Source organism: Sceloporus occidentalis, unplaced genomic scaffold (assembly GCF_023333645.1).
Source record: "Sceloporus occidentalis isolate IW3139 unplaced genomic scaffold, rSceOcc1.0.p SCAF_4, whole genome shotgun sequence".
Classification (NCBI taxonomy): domain Eukaryota; kingdom Metazoa; phylum Chordata; class Lepidosauria; order Squamata; family Phrynosomatidae; genus Sceloporus; species Sceloporus occidentalis.
The window spans coordinates 186525041-186549961 of NW_028316984.1; the positions used below are offsets into that span (position 1 = coordinate 186525041).

The 24921-nt window shown below is 40.6% G+C and overlaps 1 protein-coding gene across 1 annotated transcript in view; it reads left to right on the top strand.

Annotated features, from left to right (window-relative positions):
* The window catches only part of EXOC3L4 (exocyst complex component 3 like 4), a 68640-nt gene that overhangs the window by 39018 nt on the left and 4701 nt on the right, over positions 1–24921 (top strand). Inside the window, exons 8-10 of the mRNA XM_089523176.1 lie at positions 4942–5056; positions 19341–19475; positions 20956–21108. Of these exons, the coding sequence (XP_089379302.1) occupies positions 4942–5056; positions 19341–19475; positions 20956–21108 (403 nt within the window). The remainder of the gene's footprint in view (positions 1–4941; positions 5057–19340; positions 19476–20955; positions 21109–24921) is intronic.

Here is a 24921-nt window from a genome sequence, read left to right on the forward strand (position 1 = left end):
TATAAATTGCTTCCACTGTGAAATAAAGTTTGCCCATCAGAGGCATTGTTGTAAACTGGACTGCTGGTTTTCCAGTGCCTGTCTTTAAAAAAAATTCTATATTCAGACAGAAATGGGCAGAATGCCCCCTTACCATTTTTCACAAAGCCTGAGCACCAATATCTACTCATTCCCAGCTGGTGCCAATGCTTTCTGGCTCAGTGCAAAGGGGTTTGTGAGGGTCTAACATCAGTGCAACTGCTCAACTTCAATGAAATGAAAAGCTAAGTTTGGAGGAGAATGGGGAGACATTTGGTGGAAATATACATGTAGGCCTGTTGTGCCATTTTCAGCATTGAACTGGATTGCCATATTAGCAGTGTTTTACTCAGATTCTGGTTCCATGTGCCCTCATGTTTATTTCCTCAGCCAGCTAACCCAGAAATAGTTCTATCCCACTTCCCTGGCAACTTCTCGGGCATCACAAGTACCCACCCTGTGCCATCACCAAGGCCTATGACTTCACTGCAACAGTAAACTTCCTCTGAACAAATCTTTACAAGAAAACACCACGATAGGTCAGCTTTAGGGTCATAGGTCAGAAATGACTTGAAGGCACAAACAACAAAAAGATGGATGTGGACTTTGGCTTCCAAAATCCCTTATAGTACCTGGATCTGAAAGCTGAAATATTTGGAGACTCAAAGTTTGAGAAGCACTGCTAAATAGGATGTTGAAATGCGCCTGTTTTGAAGCCTCAGATTTCCCCCACCATTGTTTTGATTACTCTGTGAAAAGCCAAGTAATTAATAATGGAGAATTCTTTAATTGGTGCACAGCTCTGTTTTCTCTGTGTCTCTTTTTCCCTGCTTTGTGCTAATTAGTACCGGTGTGTAATAATCAGCCTGGTGGGTGGCTGACGAGTTTGAAGAGAATGTACAATTTAACTAAAAGCTTTTAATTTTACCTTTCGTTCTGTTCCTAACTGCACGTTGCAGCTTCTACTTAAGAGAGAAGTGGTGAAATCAGTTTGGATATTTCGGAAGTATCCTTTGCATAAAAATATAAGAAGGCCTGTGCTGGATCAACCCAAAGGCTTGTCTGGTCCAGTGTTCTGTTAACCGTAATGGTCAACCAGCTGCCTCAGAGAAGCCCACAAGGAGAGCATGGCAACAACAGTACCCTCCTACCCTGCTCCCCAGTGGCTGGTAGAAAACTGTAATAACAAATCAAGTGCAAAGCAATATTGGGAAAATTTACACACAGAGGCACAAACTAGAAGTGCAACACATCTGACAATAACGGGAAAGCATGATTACTACTGTTGGTGTCACCCAGTATGAGTGCCTGAAAAGGGCTTCGGGGGGGTTGGACTGCTCCACTCTCCCTCTCTCCCTCCTGGTGCTTTGCTCTCCAGCTACCTGCCTACCACCCAGTCTAATCCCTGCTGGAGGAGATGGTGCTGCAGCATCCAGAGGGGCTTGTTCAGAGTCTGGTGTGGCTGTTGGGAGAGCGAGAAAGGGAGGCAATTGCCTTTCTCACTTGCCTAGCAACCACACCAGTCCCATGAGGTCTGCTGCCCCACCAGATGTACATCCCCCTCTCTAGGGTGTCACCCAGTGCGATCTGCACTCCCCGCACCATCCTCATGATGCCTCTGAGTGTGACCACTATATTAGACCCTTCCACACTATACAATTACAGGCACACATCTGTTAACAGAGAAGGTCCTTTTTACAAAGTTTTCTTAGACCTGCCCAGTCCAGAAAGTCCACTATTTAGCTCAGATCTGCACAACTTGACAATAGGTAGGGGCCAAAATTAAAATAGGTAAAAGTTCTTCAGGCCGCATATAGATTTTAATTAATTAATAATAAATTAGCATTATTAATAGTAATTCTATTCTCCTCCTCCTCTCCTTGGGATAAAATTGAGTGATGGAAGAGCCTTGCAGGGCAACTATTCACCCCTCTTCTTCTTCCACTGCTTAGGCTTCTCCTTGGAGGAAAGCCCAGCAGCGGCGAAGCCTTCAGGGGTGAACATTTGCCCCTCTTCCTTCTCTGCTACCTGGCCTTCTCTTTGGGACCCAGTGGTGGAGCAGCCTTCAGGGGAATAATAATAATAATAATAATAATAATAATAATAATAATAATAATAATTTTATTTATACCCCACTTTTTGTTAAAACAATCAAAGCGGCTTACAACAGGGGTGAACTTGCACCCTTGTTCCTTCTCCTGCCAGTCCTCATTTTAGAAGAAGGCTGAGCTGAGAAGAAGCCTTGAAGTTGTTTCACATTCTCGCGGGCTGTCCAAAATCTTTTGGCAGGCTGCCTGAGGTCCCTGGGCCGTATGTTATTCAGGCCTGATCTAGCAGCATCAGCATTGGAGCATGGTGAAGAACTGCTGGAGAACAGACTTTCAGTGACAAGTTGCAGAAACATGCCTGGTGTAATCAATGGAATAACTTGAGCTGAGAAAGAATAGGATTTTGCTCTAGCCAGTCCTACCATAGCCTTGTGTGCCCTGCCTACAGCAGGCGAGGTAAACAGCAGCCACTTCCAAGATACGTTCCTGAGTATGTGCGAACAGCAAAACAGAAAGAAAGGGGGAGATCAACCTATCTCACCAGGTGCTCCCAGTGTGATGTTTTTAACCAGAGCATAAATCTGTATGCTTGGCCACCAAAACAGAATATAAGAAAAGTGGAAGCTGGTGAAAGAAAAAGTCATCCCTGGATGCATTTTGGAAGATGCCTTCAAGTGGTCTCAAGAAGGTTCAAAATGTTTTTGTTTACTTATGCTAGGCTCACTTGAGATGCTTGTTACTTTTCATTAGTGCATATTGTTAGTTTTGAATAAGAGCTGAAACACATTGAAGTACCGTACTCTTCTGTTTAGCAGTGCAGGAACCTATCCCTGTTCTTTCCATACATTTGAGGAAGTAAATCAAGTCTACAAAAGTCCATGAAACTTTTTCCACACTCAAAAGTGCTATAAGCTCCTTTTGCATGCTGATATTCTTTCCTTGCTATTTCTGCCTCTGGTACCAAACTTTCTGTTAAAGAAGTAATGCCCAGAAACACATCTGTTTCATGAAGCAGGGTATACCTGTATAACACAATGATTTCACTTTAACTGCCATGGCTGCAGCCTATGGAATCCTAAGTTTACAGTTTGCTGAGGCACTACAGCTATCTGGCAGAAAATTCTAAATGCCTCTCACAAACTACAAATCCCAGGATGCCATAGGATGCAGCAGGGTGACCAGACATCTTCCTTTTCAACCTTCTATCCAGGAAGAATTTTTAAAGACCCTCCATTTTGAACTTAACTATGACGCATGATTTTACATTTAGTGTTTTTAGTTTTTCTGTTGGGGTGTCCTACATTTTTCTTGAATGTCCTACATTTTATGGTGCTTTGTCCTTCTTGGCACTTAGGACATATAGGTCGCATTCCCACTTGCCTATAAAGCTGATCATGAAGCGAATTAAGAGGTGTCGTTCCCACTGATGCCCGAATTAGTTCCTCAATGCCCCGGAATCGTTTCCACTGCGATTCGATTCAAAATCGAATTATATCATAAATTCGAATTAGACGCCTATAAACCAGTTTTAAAAAATAGTAGGTTATAACGTGGGTTATTTTTGAAAGCGGGGTAGGATTCGTGGTCTCCGAATGGGAATGAAAGGGTGTCTGATTCGGGAACCTGGAGATGGGAGGAGCAGCGCTCTAGGGGCTGGCCTGGGGGTGTCACCCTTTTGTTCTCTTTCTGCATTGCCAGCACCATTTTCTTCAATTCGCATAGACTTTCCGCCGGTGGATTGCAACCTCCCCTCTGCTCCACATTCATAGACCGATGTGTGAGGAGAGCCATTGAACACCATTTTAACTATTCTTTTTTCTTTTTTCATCTCTGCCTGAGCACCTGAGCAGCAGATGGGCTTTGCAGTACATGCCTGCTTGATCACCCCCCAGACAGCCCAGGGAGCAGTGGGGGAGGCAAAGGGATTTGGGGGAATGGAGGCTCCTTCCAGAGGAACTATGGGATGGGCTTTGCAGTACATGCCTGATTGATCACCCCCCAGACAGCCCAGGAAACATCACTCTTCACAGAATGACACTTCTCACAACCAGGTGCACAAGAGCCTGGACGCCCAGGGATCTGAGGGGGGGATCGAGCCTTATCTTCTCTCTTCCCCAAAGATTCTCTCCCCAATAATGAAGCCTGCTGCCTTCTCCTCCTTGATCTGATTTGCCAAGCCTCCTTCTAGTCTGGGGAGACACAACAGAAGAGCCTTGGATGCAGCCAATTTTCATTGGCTGCCCTAAAAATAAAAAACCCCTAGACTTGTGACGTCTGAAGCCTAGGCGCTTGATTGACAGCTTGTGGACACAAATGGGAACGGGGAGCAAGTTAATTTGCTTTAAAATAAAGCGATTTAAAATAAATGGGAACAAAAACAGGGTCTAAATGAATCGAGGTAATTTGCCCCTTTTGGTAATGGAAACAATGGAAAAAATTCAAATTATTCCCGGAACATAATCGGAATCAGAATCGCGCCAATATAATCCATTTTATCTGCCAAGTGGGAACGCCCCCCCTGGTCACCCTGGATGCAGCCATGGTAGCTGAAGTGGTATCGGGGTGCTGTAATGGTGTAATATGAAGAGGGCCAGGGGTGAGCAGTGTGTTTGTTTTGTCTGATGTCCAGGTGCATCCTAGACTGAGTAGTGCTCTGCATGTGTTGGCAATGCTTAATGAAGACCTGGGGAAGTAATTTTGAAACTGCAACACCCAGTTGGCATCTGGGTGATTCTTGGGCCTATAGCCTAAAAAGCAACTTTTCCAAGCATTGTTTTTAAGCTGCCTTGGGTTGAAAAAAATGATACCTTCTTTTATAAATATGGGATACAGTTATAACTTAACCAGCATCATATTGTTGACTTCTTCACTGCAGGACAGACTTACAAAGAACGTTTAATATCAACTGTGAAGAAATGGAGACGGCACTGGCTGACCTCACACTGAGATACAAGAAACATTTTTTCAATAAGTTAAAGCGGAAAACACAGGTAAGAGAAGATCCATGTGCAGGACTCTGGTAGAATCCACTTGGTGAGTTTTCAGCAGCAATGGTTCATTGTTGATTTTCTTGGTCAGTTACTATCACTGAGTTACTACTTAGGGAAGGAGGCAGAAAGATCAAACATTCATTATTCAGCTGACATGAGAGCTAATAGATGCCGTAGGGAGTGATGGGGAAGCCCCTTGTTTAAGGTACACATGTTGCAACTCCACAGATATTTATGGTGCTTTGCAAACATTTTAATGGCACCTCCCACTGTGGACAGCCCAAAAGACAAACAAATGGGTTTTTGAACAGATCAGGCCTGAACACTCCCTGGAAACCAAGATTATCAAACTGAGGCTGTCATACTTTGTCAACAATATCAGAAGGCATGACTCCTTAGAAAAGACAATAATGCTAGGAAAGATAGAAGGCAGTAGAAAGAAGGGAAGAATCATACCAGATGGATAAACGCAATGAGGGAGGTCATGGCCCTGAACCTACAAGACCTAAGTAGAACAATGGAACATAGAGGGGCTTAGAGATGTCTCATCCACAGGATCTCCATGACATGAAGTCAACTCAAGAGCAGCTAACAACAACAAATCCCCCCAAATCAAGCTGCACAATACTCAAAGCTAAGCCTGAACGCATAAGGCTGAAGTTGCAAATTCACTTTAAGGATGAATGGATGTAATGATACACAGAAACTATCCATAACTGACCAATGAAAGGATGATGCTCTGGAATCCAATGCTCAGTTATGAATGGTTCTTCAGCATATCATTATATTCTTTCTTCTTAACGACTTTCTAAACTCCACAAGATTTCAGAAGCATGTCTGCCTCTCCATGGCAGTAAATATACAATAACAAAAGCTAACAATTTGCTGCCTTTAATACACTAAAAACCCGTTCCCTGAGTCAGCTGCCTCACTCTACCTAATAGAAAGACTATGTGCCATGAGTTTTACTGGTAGCTTTCTACTGTAAACTCAGAAATTATTTTCACTTCCAAGTCTCTCTCTCTCTCTCTCTCTCTCTCTCTCTCTCTCTATATATATATATATATATATATATAAAATTTCAACCCATTTTCAATCATAAATTGGAATAGTGTAAACATTAACATTTTAGGCTTAAGAAACTGATTAAAATATCCTAACCCTCATTAAACACATTGGGAGGGTTTTTCCCCCCCTAGCTGAACATGCTTAAGGCTGGGCTGAACGTGAGAAAATGAATTTATTCAAATGATTATATTTGGATTAGCAATTCCGATTTTTTTTTTTAAAAAATGTACCTATTCCTAACAATTAGCAAGTAGTGTGTAGTGTTTGTTAAAAATGCCACAAAAATATTTTTAATGGAATGAAGATATTAGCCATGAACTTGGCTAAAGTTATTCATTGTTACTTGTTTGAAGTTGGTATTACTTCAGAATAAAGCTTCTCCAGAGCCCATCTATATTTTAGAAGCCAAACCCACAAACTAAGAACCAAAAATGTAGCAAAGAAGGATACCTCCAAGCTGCCCAAAGTAAATCCAACTACCACACACAGCTGTCCTCACAACTGTATCAAGAAACATCTATTTGAAATTAACATGATTTTGCATTAGCCTACCATCTATTCTTAAAGGTAAATGTTTTTCCTTTGACAAAATTGTCTAGTTCTGTCCGACCCACCTGTTTATATCCATTTCCTAGGGCTGATTTTGCATTTCTTATGTGGACTTTGTCATTGGTAGATGTAATTTACCTCTTTCAAGTACAATTTAATAAATGTGCTGTTAGGCCTTTATGGAGCCATGGAGTAATATCCCAAACCACATCTTCTTTCAAATGGAAACAACTCAGGTGACGTAAAGTTCATTTCTCATCACTTTCTTCACTATTTTGAGCAAAGTCAAAATTGCAGCAGTGATGCTTTCTCATTTTAAAGGCACTTACATGCAGAAGGGTTAAGCGTGTTTGTGTGTGCTTGTTTGTATGTGCCTTCGGGCACCTGTCAACTTATGGTGTCCCCATGAATTTCAGGGAGCTTTCTTAGGCAAGAAGTACTCAGATCAGTTTTCCTATCATTGATCATTCTCAGCCAAGTGTATATGAGCTTGCCTGAGTTTTAAGGTTCTCAGGGGGGGCTTGCTCTCAATCCCATCACCTCCTCAGGTACATTTGCTGAGGGAGGGCATTGGTTGTGGAACTCTCTGCCATGGGAAGCTACAGTTGCATCTACACTGCAGAAGAAATGCAGTTTAGTACCACTTTAACTGCCATGACTCAATGCTTTTCTGCTATTTGTAGTTTTCTAAGATATCTTTTCTGTCAGAGAGCTCTGATTCCACAGCAAACTACACAACTCAGAATTCTATAGCACTGAGCCACAGCAATTAAAGCAGTGCCAAACTGCACTAATTCTGAATTGTAGATGCAGCCAGGGTTGGCCTCCTTCCTGCTCTCCTTCCACTTTTTTATCTGAGCAAGCATTTGGTGATTACCATATATACTCGACTATAAGTCGAGTACAAGTCAAGGGCAGGTTTTGGGGCCAAAATTATGGATTTTGATATGGCCTGTGGATAAGTCGAGGGTAAAACATAGAGGCATATAATGAAGAATGTAAAGGGCAAAGCAAAAGAAAACAATGCCAAAGAGCTTACAAAATCCCAGCAGGCATAACGATTTTGCTCATACTAAAGGCTGGTTGGATAAGAGAGTAGAAGAGAATCTATGCTTCTAGGGTAGATTAAAAAATTTTCTTTCACCAGTGGGTGGATCTATATGTGTGTGGTGTATGTTTGTGTGTGTGGTAAAGTACAGTACTTACATTGACCCATGGATAAGTCGACTCAAGGTTTTGGGGTCATTTTTTTAACCCAAATTTCTAGACTTATACATGAGTATATACAGTAAGTGGCTATGCTGAAAGATCTCTAATGGCATGTGCCTGCTGAATTTTTTATTGTTCTTGTAATGTTTTTAGATGATTTTATATTGTTTAAATTATTGATGTCGATTGTTTTTTTACCTTTTTTATTACAGTGCGCCCTTGCCTTATGCAGGGATCCATTCTGGGCCCTGCTGCATAAGGCAAGTTCCGTGCATGCTTGAGCCCCATTAAAACTAATGGGGCTCATGCATGTGATGCGGTGCAGTGCATGCGCCATGGACACGGGCACCATTGACTTTTTCAGTGTAAGATGAAAGCCACGTATGGCGCAGCCGTGTGTGATGCAGGCATGCTGTATTAGGTTTTAGTTCATGCACCTTTTTTAAAAAAAACATGTTGTGAGTTGCCTTGGGCCCCATGTGGATGAAAATTGGGATACTAATTAATTAATTAATTAGCCACATGTGACCCTAAATCCTCCCAAGACACTGTGAAATCTTCTGCCCCTATGCTAGAGAGGAATCTTTCAAACCACTTCCAAAATGCAACAAAACGCAGCAATCTAGGCTGATTTGCCACCTAACCATCCTCAAATAAGGGGGGGAGGGGGGACAACAGCTGAAAAACAAATAAAATCAAAATTGGTAGTGACTTCTTTGTGGTCTCCATGAATACACACAGAGGTTTATCACATGTGGATTTTAAACCACAATTGTAGCAAAAGAAAAGCGCCTTTGGCAACACCTGTTGCATGATGTCATGCCTGACCGGTTGCTGCTGTGCTTCTGAAGCATTATTAGAGGGCGGTATATAAATAAAGTTATTTATTTTATTTATTTATCTTTTCGTTGACGGGAAAACCTGTCAATATGCCGTCCACCATTCTGCTACATCATTATGCCACAGTTGTGATAAGTCCACAGCAGTCCTGATATTGAGCAGTCACGTAGTGTCGAGGCCTTAGTGTATTACAGAAGTAAGATGAAAGGCAGCAAGATAGAAACAACTTTATGCTTACCTCCCTGCATGATGTCGTAGTATTTCTGCTCTACCTCTAGAGGGACACAGTCATGGAAGTGAGGCTTTTACCAAACAGATTTTTCCAGCAGAACCAAAGGCACCCTTTTCTAATCATCTCTGTCAGGAATAAAATGGAAGTGTTTTGGGGGCATGTGGCAGTGTAAAGAAAACGCTGCTTCGATCTTGCTGCCTCTCATCTTTGTTTTTAATGTGATAAGGCTCATAGTCTACTCTTTTCCACCTCTCCTCCTCCCCCTTGTTATTCCCAAGTGGGTAGTGCATAGGGCAAGAAGGCAGGATTAAGGGGGAATGCAAAAGAGAGCGTGCCATTATTGTGAGAGGTGTAATAATAAAAACTCCAAACATGATATGTTACCTTTCTTTTTAAATAACACAATTGTGGCAAGACCAAGGTTCATGTGATAATGTCCAGAGATTAGTTTTTGTACCCATACAGAACCTTTCTAGGCAAACCTCAGGCAAATCCTCTCAGTTCCTTTTCATCCACTGCTTGAGTGACATCTCTAGGAGCCTTCTCCATCCTTCTGAGCAATTCACCCCACAATTATAACCTTTTGTTTCTCTACATGTTATATTTTTATTTTATTATTTCTATAGATTTTTGAGTTGGGAGTTTCTGTAGTGAGAATTCCCCACCTCCTTGTTTTTTCTTTGCCTTAGTAGATGACCTCCAGAGATCCTTTAGCTGAGCTGCCCACCATCCTTGTTCTAAGTAAAGATATCAGGGATTGAATGCATGCAAGTTGTGGTTGTCAATAAGCTACAGACTTCCCTCCAATGCATATATATATCTTGACACTCCTGATTCCAGATTAAAATGTTTATTGTGCTAGCCAAAGGCCATAACAAAAAGAGCTTATCAAAATACACAAAACATTTAAAACAAAAGGCACAAAGTACAAAGGGCATCATTTAACGTGCAGTTAAAATTGTTAACTGATATGAAGCGGGGAAAAACACCTTTCCTGAGTATTAATAAACTTATACATTGTCATCATAAAATCTGATTAATACTTTGCATCTCCATGGCAATTTGTGGCAATTTTATTTAGCTCTCTCTTCCTAATTTTTTTTTTTTTTTTTTGTAGCCATGGCCAAAAGAGCTACTCTATGTGTTACATAGTCATTGGTGTCATTCAAAAGAAATTGAATCAAATCTACAAGAGAGCTCCCACTTTTATTTGTCAACAAGAGTGTTAGTAATTTCTCTCTAGGATTGCTATACAATCGACAAATTAGCATGTAATGGGTAATGTCCTCCACCTGAGACTGACTGCAGACGCATACTCTGTTCTCAAATGGCACTTTGTTGTAGCGTCCATCTAGAACTGCAGTTGGCATTATTTAAAATCGTAGCTCAGTGAAGGCAGTTCTTAAAGTAGGCGTCTTCAGTTTAGTCAAATATCTGGCTCTAAAATATTCTGTTTTCAAAAAGGAGAACCATGAGGAAAATGTTGAGGTCCTAATTGACTGTCAATCTCTTCTTGAATCAGTCCAGAAAAGCCAGTTTCTTAATTGTCTCTTATCCATGCCAATGGCAGGGTTCAACTCAGAGAAGTGATAACTATGTAAAAGAATTTGAAGACTTGATTTCCAAAACTGGTTGTTGCACATTTCCTGGTAACACAATGCTGGAAGACAATTAGTTGACAAGGTGGCAATTCCTTTGAAGTACCTTATCTGTGTATATTCTACTCTTGTTTTAACTGAAAGGCAGCCAGATTCAGTATGCAAGAAAGCTGCAGGAATTCCAGTTGGTAGAGCACAGAGTTTTTAGAGAAATTTGTTCTGTATTATTTCCAAGGCTTTGCCAGTGTTGATATCTAAGACCCGTATTTCTTCACCATAAAGCATCTGAGCAAAAACTTTACTGTTGAAAACTTTTAGAACGGGTTCATCCAGCTGAGCACCCTGGTTGTAATAAAATTTCAGCAGTGCTCCAATTGTTTTGTCAGCTTTCAGCTTTACTGCCTCCATATGCCATTTCCAAGAAAGAGACTCACTGAAAACAATGCCCAAATATCTGAATAGTTGGGCTTGTTGGTTCTATGATATATTGATCTAGGCCAACTCTAAACATAATTTCTGTATGGCTATATAGTTCCCGTATCAATCTAAAGAGTCTAATATCAATCCCTGAACTATGTAGCTTTTCCCATAATCGATTTCTATTAATTGAATTGAAGGCAGCTGAAAGATCAATGAAAGCAGCATAGACATCTTTCTTATTTTCCTTAGTACACTTCCTTACAATGTGACTTAATATGAGACACTGATCTATAGTACTGTATCCATTTCTGAGTCCTGCCTGTTCTTCATATATGACTTGCTTTTCTTATAGCCAATCCATTAACTTGTGAAGCAAGTGTTGAGCATATAGCTTTGAAATGATGTATCTTGACACTCAATGAAGTACAAGACAGAAGTTTGTACTGATCCCAGTTGTAAAGGCCCTAGAAAAAACTATCAAATGTCTGATAGTTTCTAACTATATAAAAGCTGTAAAATGCCCCAGCCACTAACTATAATTACATTGTGATAATTGTATCATCTCCACAGGAAGCCAGTAAATTAATCCAATTCAGGCACACTCAATTTGACTTAATCATGACTATTCAAGTTCTGCCCATACCTCTTAACCCTGTGAAAAGGCAATCAACATTTTATGTATTATTTCCCCTAATAATAGTTGACTGACTGTCTGTATATTTCATTTATTTCTGTGTTTGTATAGGATGTATATCCAGCCTTTCACAACAAGTAGGTTTCAATGTATATGGCCAAAGCAATGCAATTCAATAGCTTTTTGTGGGTTTTTCGGGCTATGTGGCCATGTTCTAGAAGAATTTATTCCTGATGTTTTGGCAGCATCTGTGGCTGGAACTTCAGAGAACGTAGAGAATGCAATTCAATATTTAAAAAAAAAGAAAAGAAATCACAATGTTCAACAACAGTAAAGACACAAAGTAAAGGCAGCAGATTAAGAAACTATTTTTTTTGGGGGGGGGATCTCAAATAACTTGACAAGAATGTGAGAACAGGATGGATTTTGATTGATGCTTTAGGAACAAATTGCACCTTAAACATGCTTTTAAAAGCATGTTTAAATTGGATGGTTTTATGCTGCAGCAGTCATGGCCTGGGCCCCCACTCTAGGATGCACTCCCAAATAAAATTAAGAGCTGCCTCCCATTTCCAAAACTTCTTTCCCATAGCTGCTATTTGCCTCTGAAGATATTCTTCTTTACAAACAGTAGCCTTGGAGGCAAAGACTAGTGAAAGGCCTGGATCCTGTTGGTTACCCCATCCAGAGTAGACCTACTAAATTATTATTTTATTATGGTATTTATACCCTGCCCTTCAGCCCTAAAAGCTATCAGAACAGCTTACAATTATTATTAAATCAGTTATTGAAGACTAAGTCATGACTTGTGTAAGACCCATTGATTCCATAGGTGCCCTCTATTTGAGACAACCACAGGATTCAGGCCAGAGTGTGATTTGCAGAGGAAACTGGTACAGGGACTGATCCAGACCTGGAATACATTGTGGATCAGAGCAGAAGCGTCATTATGGGTGTAGGGAGTTTGGACCACACCTGGTGTCAGCCCAGAAGGGGATGAATAACTGGTGGGGCAGATACTCATCATCCATCTTTTAAAAAAAATAAAACACAGCGCCTTCTGCCACCAGTCAGGGTGCCTCTGCAAAAGTGGGGAAGTGCCACTGTTGCAGAGCATTGCCCTACCCTTCCTTCACTTCTGGGAAGGGAAAGCGGTGCAGTCCACTACCTGGTTGCTCACCTGCCCTCTCACCCATCCAGCTGTCTGGGTCTTTTCGCAGCTGGCTGGACGGGCGGGTGGGTGAGACAGAGGGAGTGAAGTGGGGCAGAACCAGCTGCTGCTGCTGCCACTGCCACTGGATGACATCAGCCCTAGTAATGCAAGGATTAGAGTACCAACACTGTTTTCTCTCCACACTAATATTGGTCAATTTAGCCATGCTTTTTAAAAAGATGGTGATGAATAATACTATTTATAACCTGGCCCTAAAATATCATCATCATCATTTATTTGTATAGCATCATAAGTTTTCATTAGAGTACCAACAGTGTTTTCTCTCCACGCTAATAATGGTCAATTTAGCCATTCTTTTTAAAAAAATATGGTGGTGAATAATACAATTTATAACCATGGTTACAACCATGATTAAACTGTTTCTCATTAAAATGTAACCATAATATTATAATTGTGCAGTGAAAAATGGCCTTAGATGTGTTGGAGTTCAACTTTTGCAAGCCACACCATTATGCCCAGGGATTATGGGAGTTTTAGTCCCAAAACAGCCTGGCGTCCAGGCTGGGTATGGCTGATTTATCTCAAGCATAGAGACATACTTCCCTGAAAATGTTGATTTATGTTGTTCTGTGAATGTGCCACACACTTCTCCCCTGGAGAGTTTTGCACTAACACATCTTGATACCTTTCTTGATAAATGTAGGTTAATAGAAGAGATTAATTTGGGGTATGCTTTTTCCACCCTGATGCACTTCTGAACCACAGGCCTGGTGATGCTCAGTCAGTATATATCAGTATTTCCTTGTCATCATAATGGAAACAGACTTCTGCTAGTCTAAAGAACCTGGGGATCTTGGGCAGAATATCAAGAACACTGTGCGTCTCAAAGTGATTTACCACAGCTCATTGACTTACTGTCCTATCCCACTTAGTTTCCCCCTGATTTACATTTTAATTTGTTCCTGCCTCCTTAATACAGTTGCCAGATGGTAGAACGGGCTTATTTTTATCTAGGGAAATACAGTTTGGGGATTAGAAGAAGCAAGAATATAGGAAGGCATTTTTCCAGCCATGCATAATCCCTTAGTTAAGTGAAGCATATACTGTAAATGTATGCACACACCACCCTTGACATTTTGCAAAAATATCTGCAGTCCTTCCAATTTAAGCCTTTTCCCTCCTGCACTCCTGGTCTATCTCTTGCATTCCTTGCATGGAGGTACACATATACACAAATCATGTTTGTAGTGCTACCTTGGCAGCTGATATGGGACAGGCACAAAAGCAATAGATGACATGCATATGCTGAGTGTGCTCTGAACACTGGATTCAGTTTGGATTGAAAATGGAAAAACAAGGGAGACCAATTCATCAGGCTACCTGTTTACACTTAGGTCGAAATCCAAAGCATGATTTGGAAATCCAAACTGTTCTTGGATCTATAGTTTCCCATTCCGTGCATCTTTAGGGGAGTGCAGTGGGTGTGGACCACACCAAGTGACATCTCAGAGGGGGATGTCACCTGGTGTACTGGTGGGAAGAAGTTGCCTTCCGGGTCTGGTGGGTCTGCTGGAAAGTCTCCTCCTTTTTCTCACCCAGCCAGCAGGCTCACCAGACCCAGAAAAGGCTGTAGGGTGGCAGTATGAGCCCACTCTCACCAGCAGCCACTGGTCTGCTAAGTAGGCAGAAAGTGAGTCACCTCCCTTTGCTAGCCAGACAGCAGCTCAGCCAGACCCAAAAAAGGCTGCTGATGAGAGGAAGGGACTACAGTCAGCCATCCATATCCACGGGATTTTTGATCCATGGATTCAAGCACCCACAGCTTGAAAATATTTTAAAAATGTATAGATTGCAAAAAGCAAACCTTAATTTTGCCATTTGATATAAGGAACACCATTTTACTATGCCAGTGTTTTCAGTGGGACTTGAGCACCCCACTGAACCAAACCAAAGGTCCAATGTATTAAAAAATGATCTGCACTGGGTGTCAAATATACTAGGTACACCACTGCTCCCATTGACTGGGGACCTTACCACATGGGGGCTTTTTGAGCGTCAGTTCGCATTGGCCAATGCATATTCGCGTTATATAGCATTGGAGTTCCACACCTGTGAGCTCTGAATACGCATTGACCAATGCGATATAATGTGAATACGCTTTGGCCAATGCGTATTTACGGCTGGGTTCCGAACTGAAGGCAGCTGGCTCCTCCGTTTTCCGAATCCGCAAAATTAGGGGATCGGCTGGATCCACATTGATGGCCAGTGCGGAACCTCTGCTGCTTTGCCTGGTGTGTACATCCAATCCGCTGGTTCTCCTGAAGACCATCGGTTACAAATCTCCCATCATGCTGCGCTGGAATTTCCCCCTTCTCCTTCCGGTGGCCCTTTCCCCTTTTAGCACAACCACTGGGGCTGGGGAGTGTTATTTCCACTGAACGAGATAAAGCAGAAACCTTTTGTGTCCAGGGAGGGGGGAAAATGTGTGTGTGTGTGTGTATACATACACACACACACAAATATGTGTGTGCAAGCATATACATGCAGCATTACACTTTCAGCTGCTCCACAGTTTGTGTGTGTGTGTGTGTATATGCATGTGTGTATATGTATATGTATGTGTATATATGTATGTATGTATGTATATATATATATACACACACACACACACACACACACACACACACAAAGATGTGTGTGCAAGCATATACATGCAGCATTACACTTTCAGCTGCTCCAGTTTGTGTGTGTGTGTGTGTGTGTGTGTATGTATATGTATATGTGTGTGTATATGTATATGTATGTGTGTGTATATATATATATATATACACACACAAAAAAAGATGTGTGTTCAAGCATATACATGCAGCATTACACTTTCAGCTGCTCCACAGTTTGTGTGTGTGTGTATATATATATATATATATATATGCGTGTGTGTATATGTATGTGTATGTATATATATATGTATACACACACACACACACACACACAAAGATGTGTGTGCAAGCATATACATGCAGCATTACACTTTCGGCTGCTCCACAGTTTGTTTGTGTGTGTGTGTGTGTGTGTGTGTATGCGTGAGTGTGCATATGTATATGTATGTGTATACACACACACACACACACACAGCTGTGTATGTACACATATAAATACGGCTTCACACTTTTGGCAGTAACACTATAAGTGTGTGTGTATATATATATATATATACATACACACACACATATATATTTATATAAACACTCAAGCAGACAGATGTGTGTGTACACATATAAATAAGGCATCACACTTTTGGCTGTGGCACAGTGTGTTTTTGTATATGTGTGTGTGTGTCTGTGTGTGTGTGTATTATTAACCTTTATTTATAAAGCGCTGTAAATTTACACAGCGCTGTACATACAATCTTTTTAATTTGACGGTTCCCTGCCCTCAGGCTTACAATCTAAAAAGACACACACACACACACACACACACACACATATAAACTCTCATACAGACAAACGTGTGTGTACACATAAAAAAGGCATCACACTTTTGGCTGTACCACTATGTGTATGTATATATATATATATATATATATATATATATGTATGCATTTATGTGTGTGCATATATATATATATATATATATACACACACACACACACACACACACACATACACACACACACACATATACAGATGGTGCATACCCCTTTCGTAAGTGGCTAAAGGCAGCAAATCTCACGATATACTGCGCTAAACAGTGACTTTATTCTTCACCCCCGGAAGTTAAAAATGTTGCGCCCCGTTCAGATCCCCACAGAGCATGCTCAAAGTTGCTGATGCGCATCGGCAAACACACATTGTATTGGGCTGGTGTGGTGATCCAATCTGCACTGGCCTCGCTTTGCGTGAATAAGCATTGGCCGATGCGCAAGACCTCGATCCGGAAGGCCGCCCAGGTGTGGATGAACGATGCGATATGACGCGAATACGAATTGGCAAAGCGTATTCAGAGAGCGCAAGTGGGGATGAATTATGCGATATGACGCGAATACGAATCGGCCAATGCGAACTGACGCTCAAAAAGCCCCCGTGTGGTAAGGTCCTGGGACTGTTTGTCAGAATTGAGTGAAAGAGCTTGGAGAATACAGCAACAGCAGCTGTTACATGTAGTACATGTAGTGGTGACTGGAGGTACCATCAAATCCACTTTGGGAGCAACTCAAGGTGCTGAACTCGAGAAAGGCAACTTTTTTTAACCTCAGAAAGTGACCAAGAAGTAACTTCCTGTGTATGGCTTGCTTCTGAAAGAGATTTCTAAAGCCCTGAAAGGGCTTTGGGGGGCAAAAAATATAGTGAAATTGCTCTCCATACCTTCTCTAAAGGGGTTTTGGGGCATTTTCAAGCAAAAAGAACTTTGACCCCTGGAGGCCACAAAAAGAGCCCTAGAGGACCGCAGTCCACAGGCTGTTGCCCACCCCTGATTTAGAAAAACAACAGCAAGAATCATGAATTCTGTTACCTATGATTGTGTGATGTTGAAGAGTTTCATAAAAAAAAATAGGGTTAACTTGTTGGTTTTGGTTTTGCTAATAACTCAGTCAACTAGGTCAATCAAGGCTGGCCTAAGATTCTTTATGGCTTGAGACCAAAGAGTAAATAATGCTTCCCTCCCAAAGTCGAAATGGACAATACCAAAGGCCAACCCAATTCTTTTTGTATGTGAGGCAGAAAATCCCATAAGTGCCTACACACTAACAAATCAAATAAAGATAATAATAATACCGTAATTTATTTGTATCCCGCTTCTCCAGAAGATCGAAGCGGCTAACACTAGAAACGTCCCTAAAATACAATAATTGTTTGCTGTCATTGATCCCAAATCTTCCCTAACCCTCCTGGTCCACAATCAAATACAATTAAATTACTTAAGCAATTACTAAAATAATTATTAAAATTGCAAGGCAGAAGTAGTTAGGACAGTTGTTGAATGATTAAATACAAGGTTGCTAAAATATTAATCCAGGAAGGCTTGCTTGAAGAGATATGTCTTGATTGCCTTTTTAAAGCAATCAGGACTAGTAATACATCAAATCTCCTCTGGCAGGCCATTCCATAATTTGGGAGCGGCAGAAGAAAAGGTTTAGCTAGCTGCAGTACATGTTTATTAGAGGACCTCAAATAACTAAGCATTTGTTGCTTTCTCGTGACACCCCAAATCAGCTGACAAGGAACAGCTGTCCCACTCTGCTGGCCCTACCAAGTATGTCTTGAAATAGTAATCCAGTGTGCTGAATGCAACCTTCTTTATGTGGCTGCTGGAGCACAGGCATCCCAACCTACCCTGAGTCTTCATCCTCCCTGAATATCTGGGCAGTGGCTCCATCCTGAGGATAGAAACAAAAACATTTTGGGACACTCTGCAGCAGCCCACCCAAGCACAGCTGATAGCAGTGGGGAATTCCAGATGCCTCTCTGCTGCTTCGAAAGCAAAATACAGACCCACAGTTGAGCAACTGGACATAGTGAAGAGAAGAGAATGAAGGGGAAGTTAACAAGGATATTCCACTTTTGCAAGGAATGTAAATAGACTTGCACAACTTCACCAGAATTATCAAAACAGGAGAGGTTATCTTGTTAGACTACTAGATCAAAGGGGCGGAAATTGCAGGGAAGCAGTTTTTTAATAAACTATAGGAGAAACGTCTTAACAGTAAAAGCTGTTTCACAGTAACGGAACTGATTGCTCTTTAAGCACTGGGTTGCCATTGCTGAAAAAATTTGAGATAGTTTGGACAGACATCTTAGATCAGTGCTGATCTGTAGGCCAGAGCCAGTCCATGTCATGTTTCCAGGAAAGAAAGAAACAGTTATAGTCAATGGGCATAAATATGGTGCCGGCCACTGGTGCATTGGAAAAAATAACCTGCAAGTCTGCCATCAGATAGTTTAAGAAGCACTGGATTAAATGACTCCCAGCTTTTCTTTCCAAGCTTTTCATTTGTAAGATTGCCATAAATCAAAGTGAACTTGATGGCAATTAACAGCACACCTTGAATTAGGCTGTGAGCCAAAAGGCAATCAGTATTGGTCCTATGAGTTTGGTTAACTGACAACAGTACAAATTAAAATTCTGGAAGCCAGGTTCTGCATCAATTAGAAATTCTGAGTCATTTTTAAGGGTAACAATGCATATAACTTATTAATGTAATCCATTCAGGAAGCAACGCATCGTTCAGGTAGCCTGAGTAGCCAAACATGGAGCTGAACCTGGCAGACAAGCCAAAGCTAGTAAAGGCTACAGTAGCTTTTTCTCTGTAGCTCTGAAGATGCCAGCCACAGATGCTGGCGAAACATCAGGAATATACTCTTCTAGAACATGGCCACATAGCCCCAAAAACCCACAAAAAACTATGGATGCCAACCATGAAAGCCTTCGACTTCATGCTACAGTAGCTCTTAGGTTTTTGATCCTAAGGTTGAATATTGTAATTGAAAAATCATGCTTTAACATCAGATTTGTAATTACAATGTATTTATTTTTATGTCTATGTGTTGTTGTTTTTCCAGCCAATGTTTAAGAAGATTCTAAGCCACACCTGGATGTTACACAGTGGAACTATTGATTTGTTCATCACAAAAATACTGTTAATTGTTGAGGATTTTTCTAAAGACTTAAAAAATCTGATGAGTCCCTTGTGCCAGGTAATAATGATGGTTAGAAATAGATTATAATAACTACTGTGCTATGCACTCTCTTCCTCTCATTCCCTCACTTTTTCTCTGTGTAAAACACATTGGCTAGAACGTTGTTGGTTACCTAAACATGTGTAAGTTTATTATTATTATTATTATTATTATTATTATTATTATTATTAACCTTTATTTCTAAAGCACTGTAAATTTACACAGCGCTGTACATACAATCTTTTAATTAGGCGGTTCCCTGCCCTCAGGCTTACAATCTAAAAAGACACGACACAAAAGGAGAAGGGAATGGTGGAGGGGAAGGGGATGAGGGCCAGCAGTTCTTCTCTACCTCTGAGGCCTGGACCAAGGCAGATGGACTGGAGGGAGGGCTTGGCTTCTTAATGGAGTTTACTGGCCATGTGCAATGGATATCTCATATTCAGTTCATGGTTGTGTCCCATCTAGAACAAAGGTGAGGTAAATCCATTGAATCAATAGGATTTAACTGTGTGATGACTCACAATTCAACAATTGATGGAATTGGTCCACTAGTCAATAGTGCAGTTATATTATTGACTGTAACAAATGAGCATATAGAAAGTTAAGGGGGAAACAAAATTAAGCAGAGGCCAAAACCTTCTATCCTGCAGTTGCTAGTAAGCATGATAAAGTTCAATGCTTGTGATTGCAATCATGCTAATCTGAATAAATGGGTATTAAACCAGTAAGTTTGTTTTCAGTTGTGGTATCTTAGCAACCTGGTGTGATAAAATCCTTAGTCTCAACTATGGGACACCTCTTGAATAAACTGGATTTACTTATGTCAACTCATTATATTGAACAACTGATTTAATGGATCTACTCTAGTTGGGGCAAACCTATGGAATTTAGGCTTTTCACTTGTAAATAGATTAAACTGGTGGCAGGTGCAGATGGAAATATATAGTACAATAATTTTCAGAAAGAAAACCAGACAGAGAGTTCTCTATTACATTTCTCACTACCTCCTCATTCCCGCCCAGCACACATAAACAACACATTTGTATATGTGTTTGTCTACTGAGGCTGCAGTCCATGTATCTGAAGTCTACAAAAATACATCTGTAGTCTCTCTTCTGTGGGAAATTATTGATTGATTGATTGATTGATTGATTGATTGATCGATCTACAGTCCACATAATGTTATGGTAAGCTAAAATGTTTGTTCTCAAAGATGCCACAACATTTCTTCCTTCCTTTTATACTAAAACATACTAATCCAGTTATCTCTTTGAAAATGGCCACTACTGACTTCTGTGCAAATAGGGGAGAACTTCATTTCAGTACATTTTTGATGAGTTTACCAAATTTCTCAAATGTCTCATATTCCAGATAGATAGAGGTTGATGGTTAAAATATTAGAATGAAGGAGAATCCAATGTATTTTCTTAGCTCCATGTTTTCTTATGTTGTAGCCAACCCATCGTTTTATCTTTTCCTGGTTTTTGGCATGCAGGATTTTCTCAATGAAGTTCACAAGTATGTGGTCAAGGAATATATCACACAAATCCTCAAACCAAAAGGCAGGATGAGAAAAATAAAAAGGGAAGAGATCAGCAACATAATGTATCATGAAGCTAAAACCATAAATAACACTATGAAAGACCTGGTGAGTAAATTTCATAGTTTGTATCTCTGGTGTGGAAGTAGTCTAGGACCAAACTGTCTAATGCTATGATAACAAAAGAAAAGTAACCCAAGAAACCCCTTCAGAGTTTGTTCTCATTGAAACTGTATCCCTACTGAAATATGTATTGACAGCGGAGCGTGGTTCCCACTATATTTGCCCCGATCACATTTTTTCCCTCTAAAATAATCCATTTGTGGTTCACATTCATGCATGAATCGATTCAAAATTGACCCACTCCAGATGGCCAAAGGGCAAATTTAAATCGATTCCGATATATATTTCAGTTCCCTGATCCCCAAGTTCCACAAGCTGTTTTTCCCCACAGACTACTTTGTACCCAAAAAGTGACATTCCAAAGATCTGAAAAAGTCACCAAAATGTTTTTTGTAAACTTTTACCAAAAATACAAGTACTGTATATATCAGGTTTTAGGGAAATGGTACAGTATACCAAAAAGAAAAATAAAGATAGCTAAGCATATTTAGATAGCAAGCAGCCTATCTCATTCTTCAGCATTTCAGAGATGAAAACCAGGACACATGTGGCCATCAACATTAAAGATGGCAAAAGTTCTGCAGCAGTTTGCTTTTTCTGGAATCTATTGGGAAGCTTTTGCTGGAGTCTGTTCCACCCACTGCTCTCCTCCCTGCTGAGATAACTAAGGGCAAATACGTTTGCACGTTGACAGCAGTTTTCACCAATGGAAGTAAGCTGAGGGGAAAGGGAGAAAGTGGGAGGAGGAGAAAGAAAGTGGGATATTTCAAAAGAAGCTGGAAAATGGGATGACAGAGGATTAGTCAAAATGTATTTTGTCAAGTTGGGACACAGTTAGAGGATAAATTCTATTCTGCCTTGAGAATGAAGGCCTCGAACCTGCAACTAAAACAGTTTAAAGCATCATAAATCAAGCAGAGAGATAACTCATGCCTGGCAGATACTATCCTTTGTTTCAGGCAGAAGTATACAAAACTATTTGTTCCTGATAACACCCTGAAACTTGTGCGTGCTGCGATTTGGTGTTGCCTCCCTTCTGTTAAAACTACTATATTGACTAACTTAACATACTTAAATTTACAAGGCCTTTTTCATGCCTTTGTCTGTGAAATGCCCTTCTACAATTTACTATCAGCAAACAAGAAATAAACTTGTCATACAACATTTAACTGAGACAGAGACCATATATTCTTTAGCTTTAAAATCAGGAAGTAACAAAATGTAACATCTTATTAGCATTGCACTTAATAAGATCAAAACGATCCGCAGGGAGAGGTGGGAAATAGAAAAATAAAAATTATTATTATTATTGATATGTATCTAAAAATAAAAATAAAAATTGATTTAAAATAAACATTATTCCCATTCTGTAGTAGAGTTATAGCACTGTTGTATCAGAAGAATCACAAAACAATAACATTAGAAGTTATAAGTCTCCATAGAACTCTTATACAGCACCAAATGAGTTGATTTTCTTACTATGAGCTTTCTTCACTGTCTATCATTCACATCCATGCATAGAAATTGGAAACTGGATTATTCTAACTTTGGTATCTACTGATACATCTTTGCACTTGAGGATCTTATCTGGTTCTTATCTAGTTGCTTCATAGCTGCCCTTTCAAGTCCTATCCTTGTTCTGATTTCTTGACTGCAGTCTCCATTCTGATTAATGACTGAGCCAAGGTATGGAAAATCTTGAACTATTTCATTGTCTTCATTGTCTACTTTAAAGTTATATAAATCGTCCATGGTCATTATTTTTGTTTTCTTATGGTGTTTTGTTTCCCTTTGTACTTTTCTAAACTGTGGGGTTCTTCTAAGCCTTTTAATGGTTTGGCTGTATAATGACCGGAGCTTGGAGAATGGAATTGCTAGTGTTGGTGGTGATGATTTCTTGTATGTTCACTTTGTTCCCTATCTCTAATACCAGAGATAAGCCTATCTTGTGAGTATATTTAGGTAAGAGAATGGAGTTTGGGGGATACAGGATGAAAGGAGTCTCCTTCCTTGGAGGTCTTTAAACAGAGGCTGGATGGCCATCTGTCAGGGATGCTTTGATTTGGATTTCCTGCATGGCAGGGGGTTGGACTGGATGGCCCTAGTGGTCTCTTCCAACTCTACGATTCTATGATTCTATGATTCTATGATCAGGCAAAGGAAAGATGCATAATCCTCTCCTATCAGTGCTGATATTATTACCATTCCTTACCCTTCTTAAATGAAAGTTTCCCAATGAAATGAATGAGACAGTGCACACCAATTTTAGTTTCCAGCTATCTATCTCATTTCATGTATGGCAGTGAAACCTTTAGCACTGATTGTCTGAATGAATGTGATGACTGAGAAAGCTCATTTTCTCTGTGAACAGAGCAGTTTGCAATCCAATTTACATGAAGGAAGGGAGCATTTGGCTAGGAATAGCATTTTATTTATACGCAGGTTGAGGACTGAGCAGAGTTGCTAGGATTAAAGCAGGTAAGAAACAGGAAGCCCAGAGGCAAGGGGCCTCAAAGAAGGATTTGGACTGGGATATGAGTTGAGAAAGGACTTTATCACAAGAAGCTATAAAAACAGAATTTTAACAGGATAAAAGTGTCTTTGGCTGGTACGTATCCCATGATATCGTGTCTATCCTGCTGCTGCCTTGCATTCCATTTGTTACTCTGGTGCACCTGTCACTGACAGGTGAAACCCTTCAATATGTTCCCAATCTCACTGTTCCATTATTGCCTTAGTGTGATAGGTCCCTTCTGCTGCAGTTCTGCTTCTCAGGTAGTCAAATGGTGTGAGTGAGTGTGATTCTACTCCTCTCTCCCTCACAGCGATTGCAGCCATGAACAGCTTCCTGAAGGTGGCTGCCATGTGCACATTCACACAGCAGCCAGCTTTGGGAAACAGTTGGCAGCATCAATAACTTTTCTTCCCCTCCCAAAACATTGGGCTGGGTAGGAGTGATCATGACCACCACCACCACCTTCTTGGAGCTGGATGCTGTGTGCACATTCATACAACAGATCAGTTTGGGAGATGATTGGCAGCCACACTCACTTGTCCCCTCCCTTCCTCCTGGAAAGCAGTGTTTGGCAGTGAAGAAAACAGATCTCAAAGCCATGGATCACCAAAGTGCTATCATGGGGGAAAGTGTGATAAGATATTATGCCAAACCAGTATGCTTCCATTCTTAAAGTAGTGTGATTGTGGCAGGACAGCAGGCTGGTGTGATAAAGTCCAAAAACTTCTTTTCTGACATTCATTTGCATAAGACAGAATGAATGAACAGAAGAAATTGATGGAGTCACATGCACTGGCCCATCTCAAATGCCAATCCATTTAGAAATTTTGTTTGAACCTTCATCATGACCATCCTCTCTGTATAATCCATATCCTGGAAATCTATGGCCTCCTCTCTGTATAACTCAAACCCTGGAAAATTAAAGGTTCACATATCATGTGTGCACATTGAATCCTTTGATGTGTGAACATGAGATCTAAGCAAATGGTACTTTTCAGGACATGAATATCATGAAGGTAGGGCCAGTGGGCATTACTGCAATTCCCCATTCCTCATAGTCAGTTGTACCTAAATGAACATAAGAAAAGATTGCCGTTGGATTGAAAGGGGGCTGGGATGGTTGAGGGTAAAGTCAAAGGCAATGAAATCTAACCACCTAAACAGAGTTGGGACACAGAAAATTCTACATGTTCCAGAAGGAGTGGGTGGACATTAATGTCACACTTTTCGTTTGAATGAGTTAGCCAGTTCTTTGGCTTCTGGTCCAAAAAGATGCTAAACCA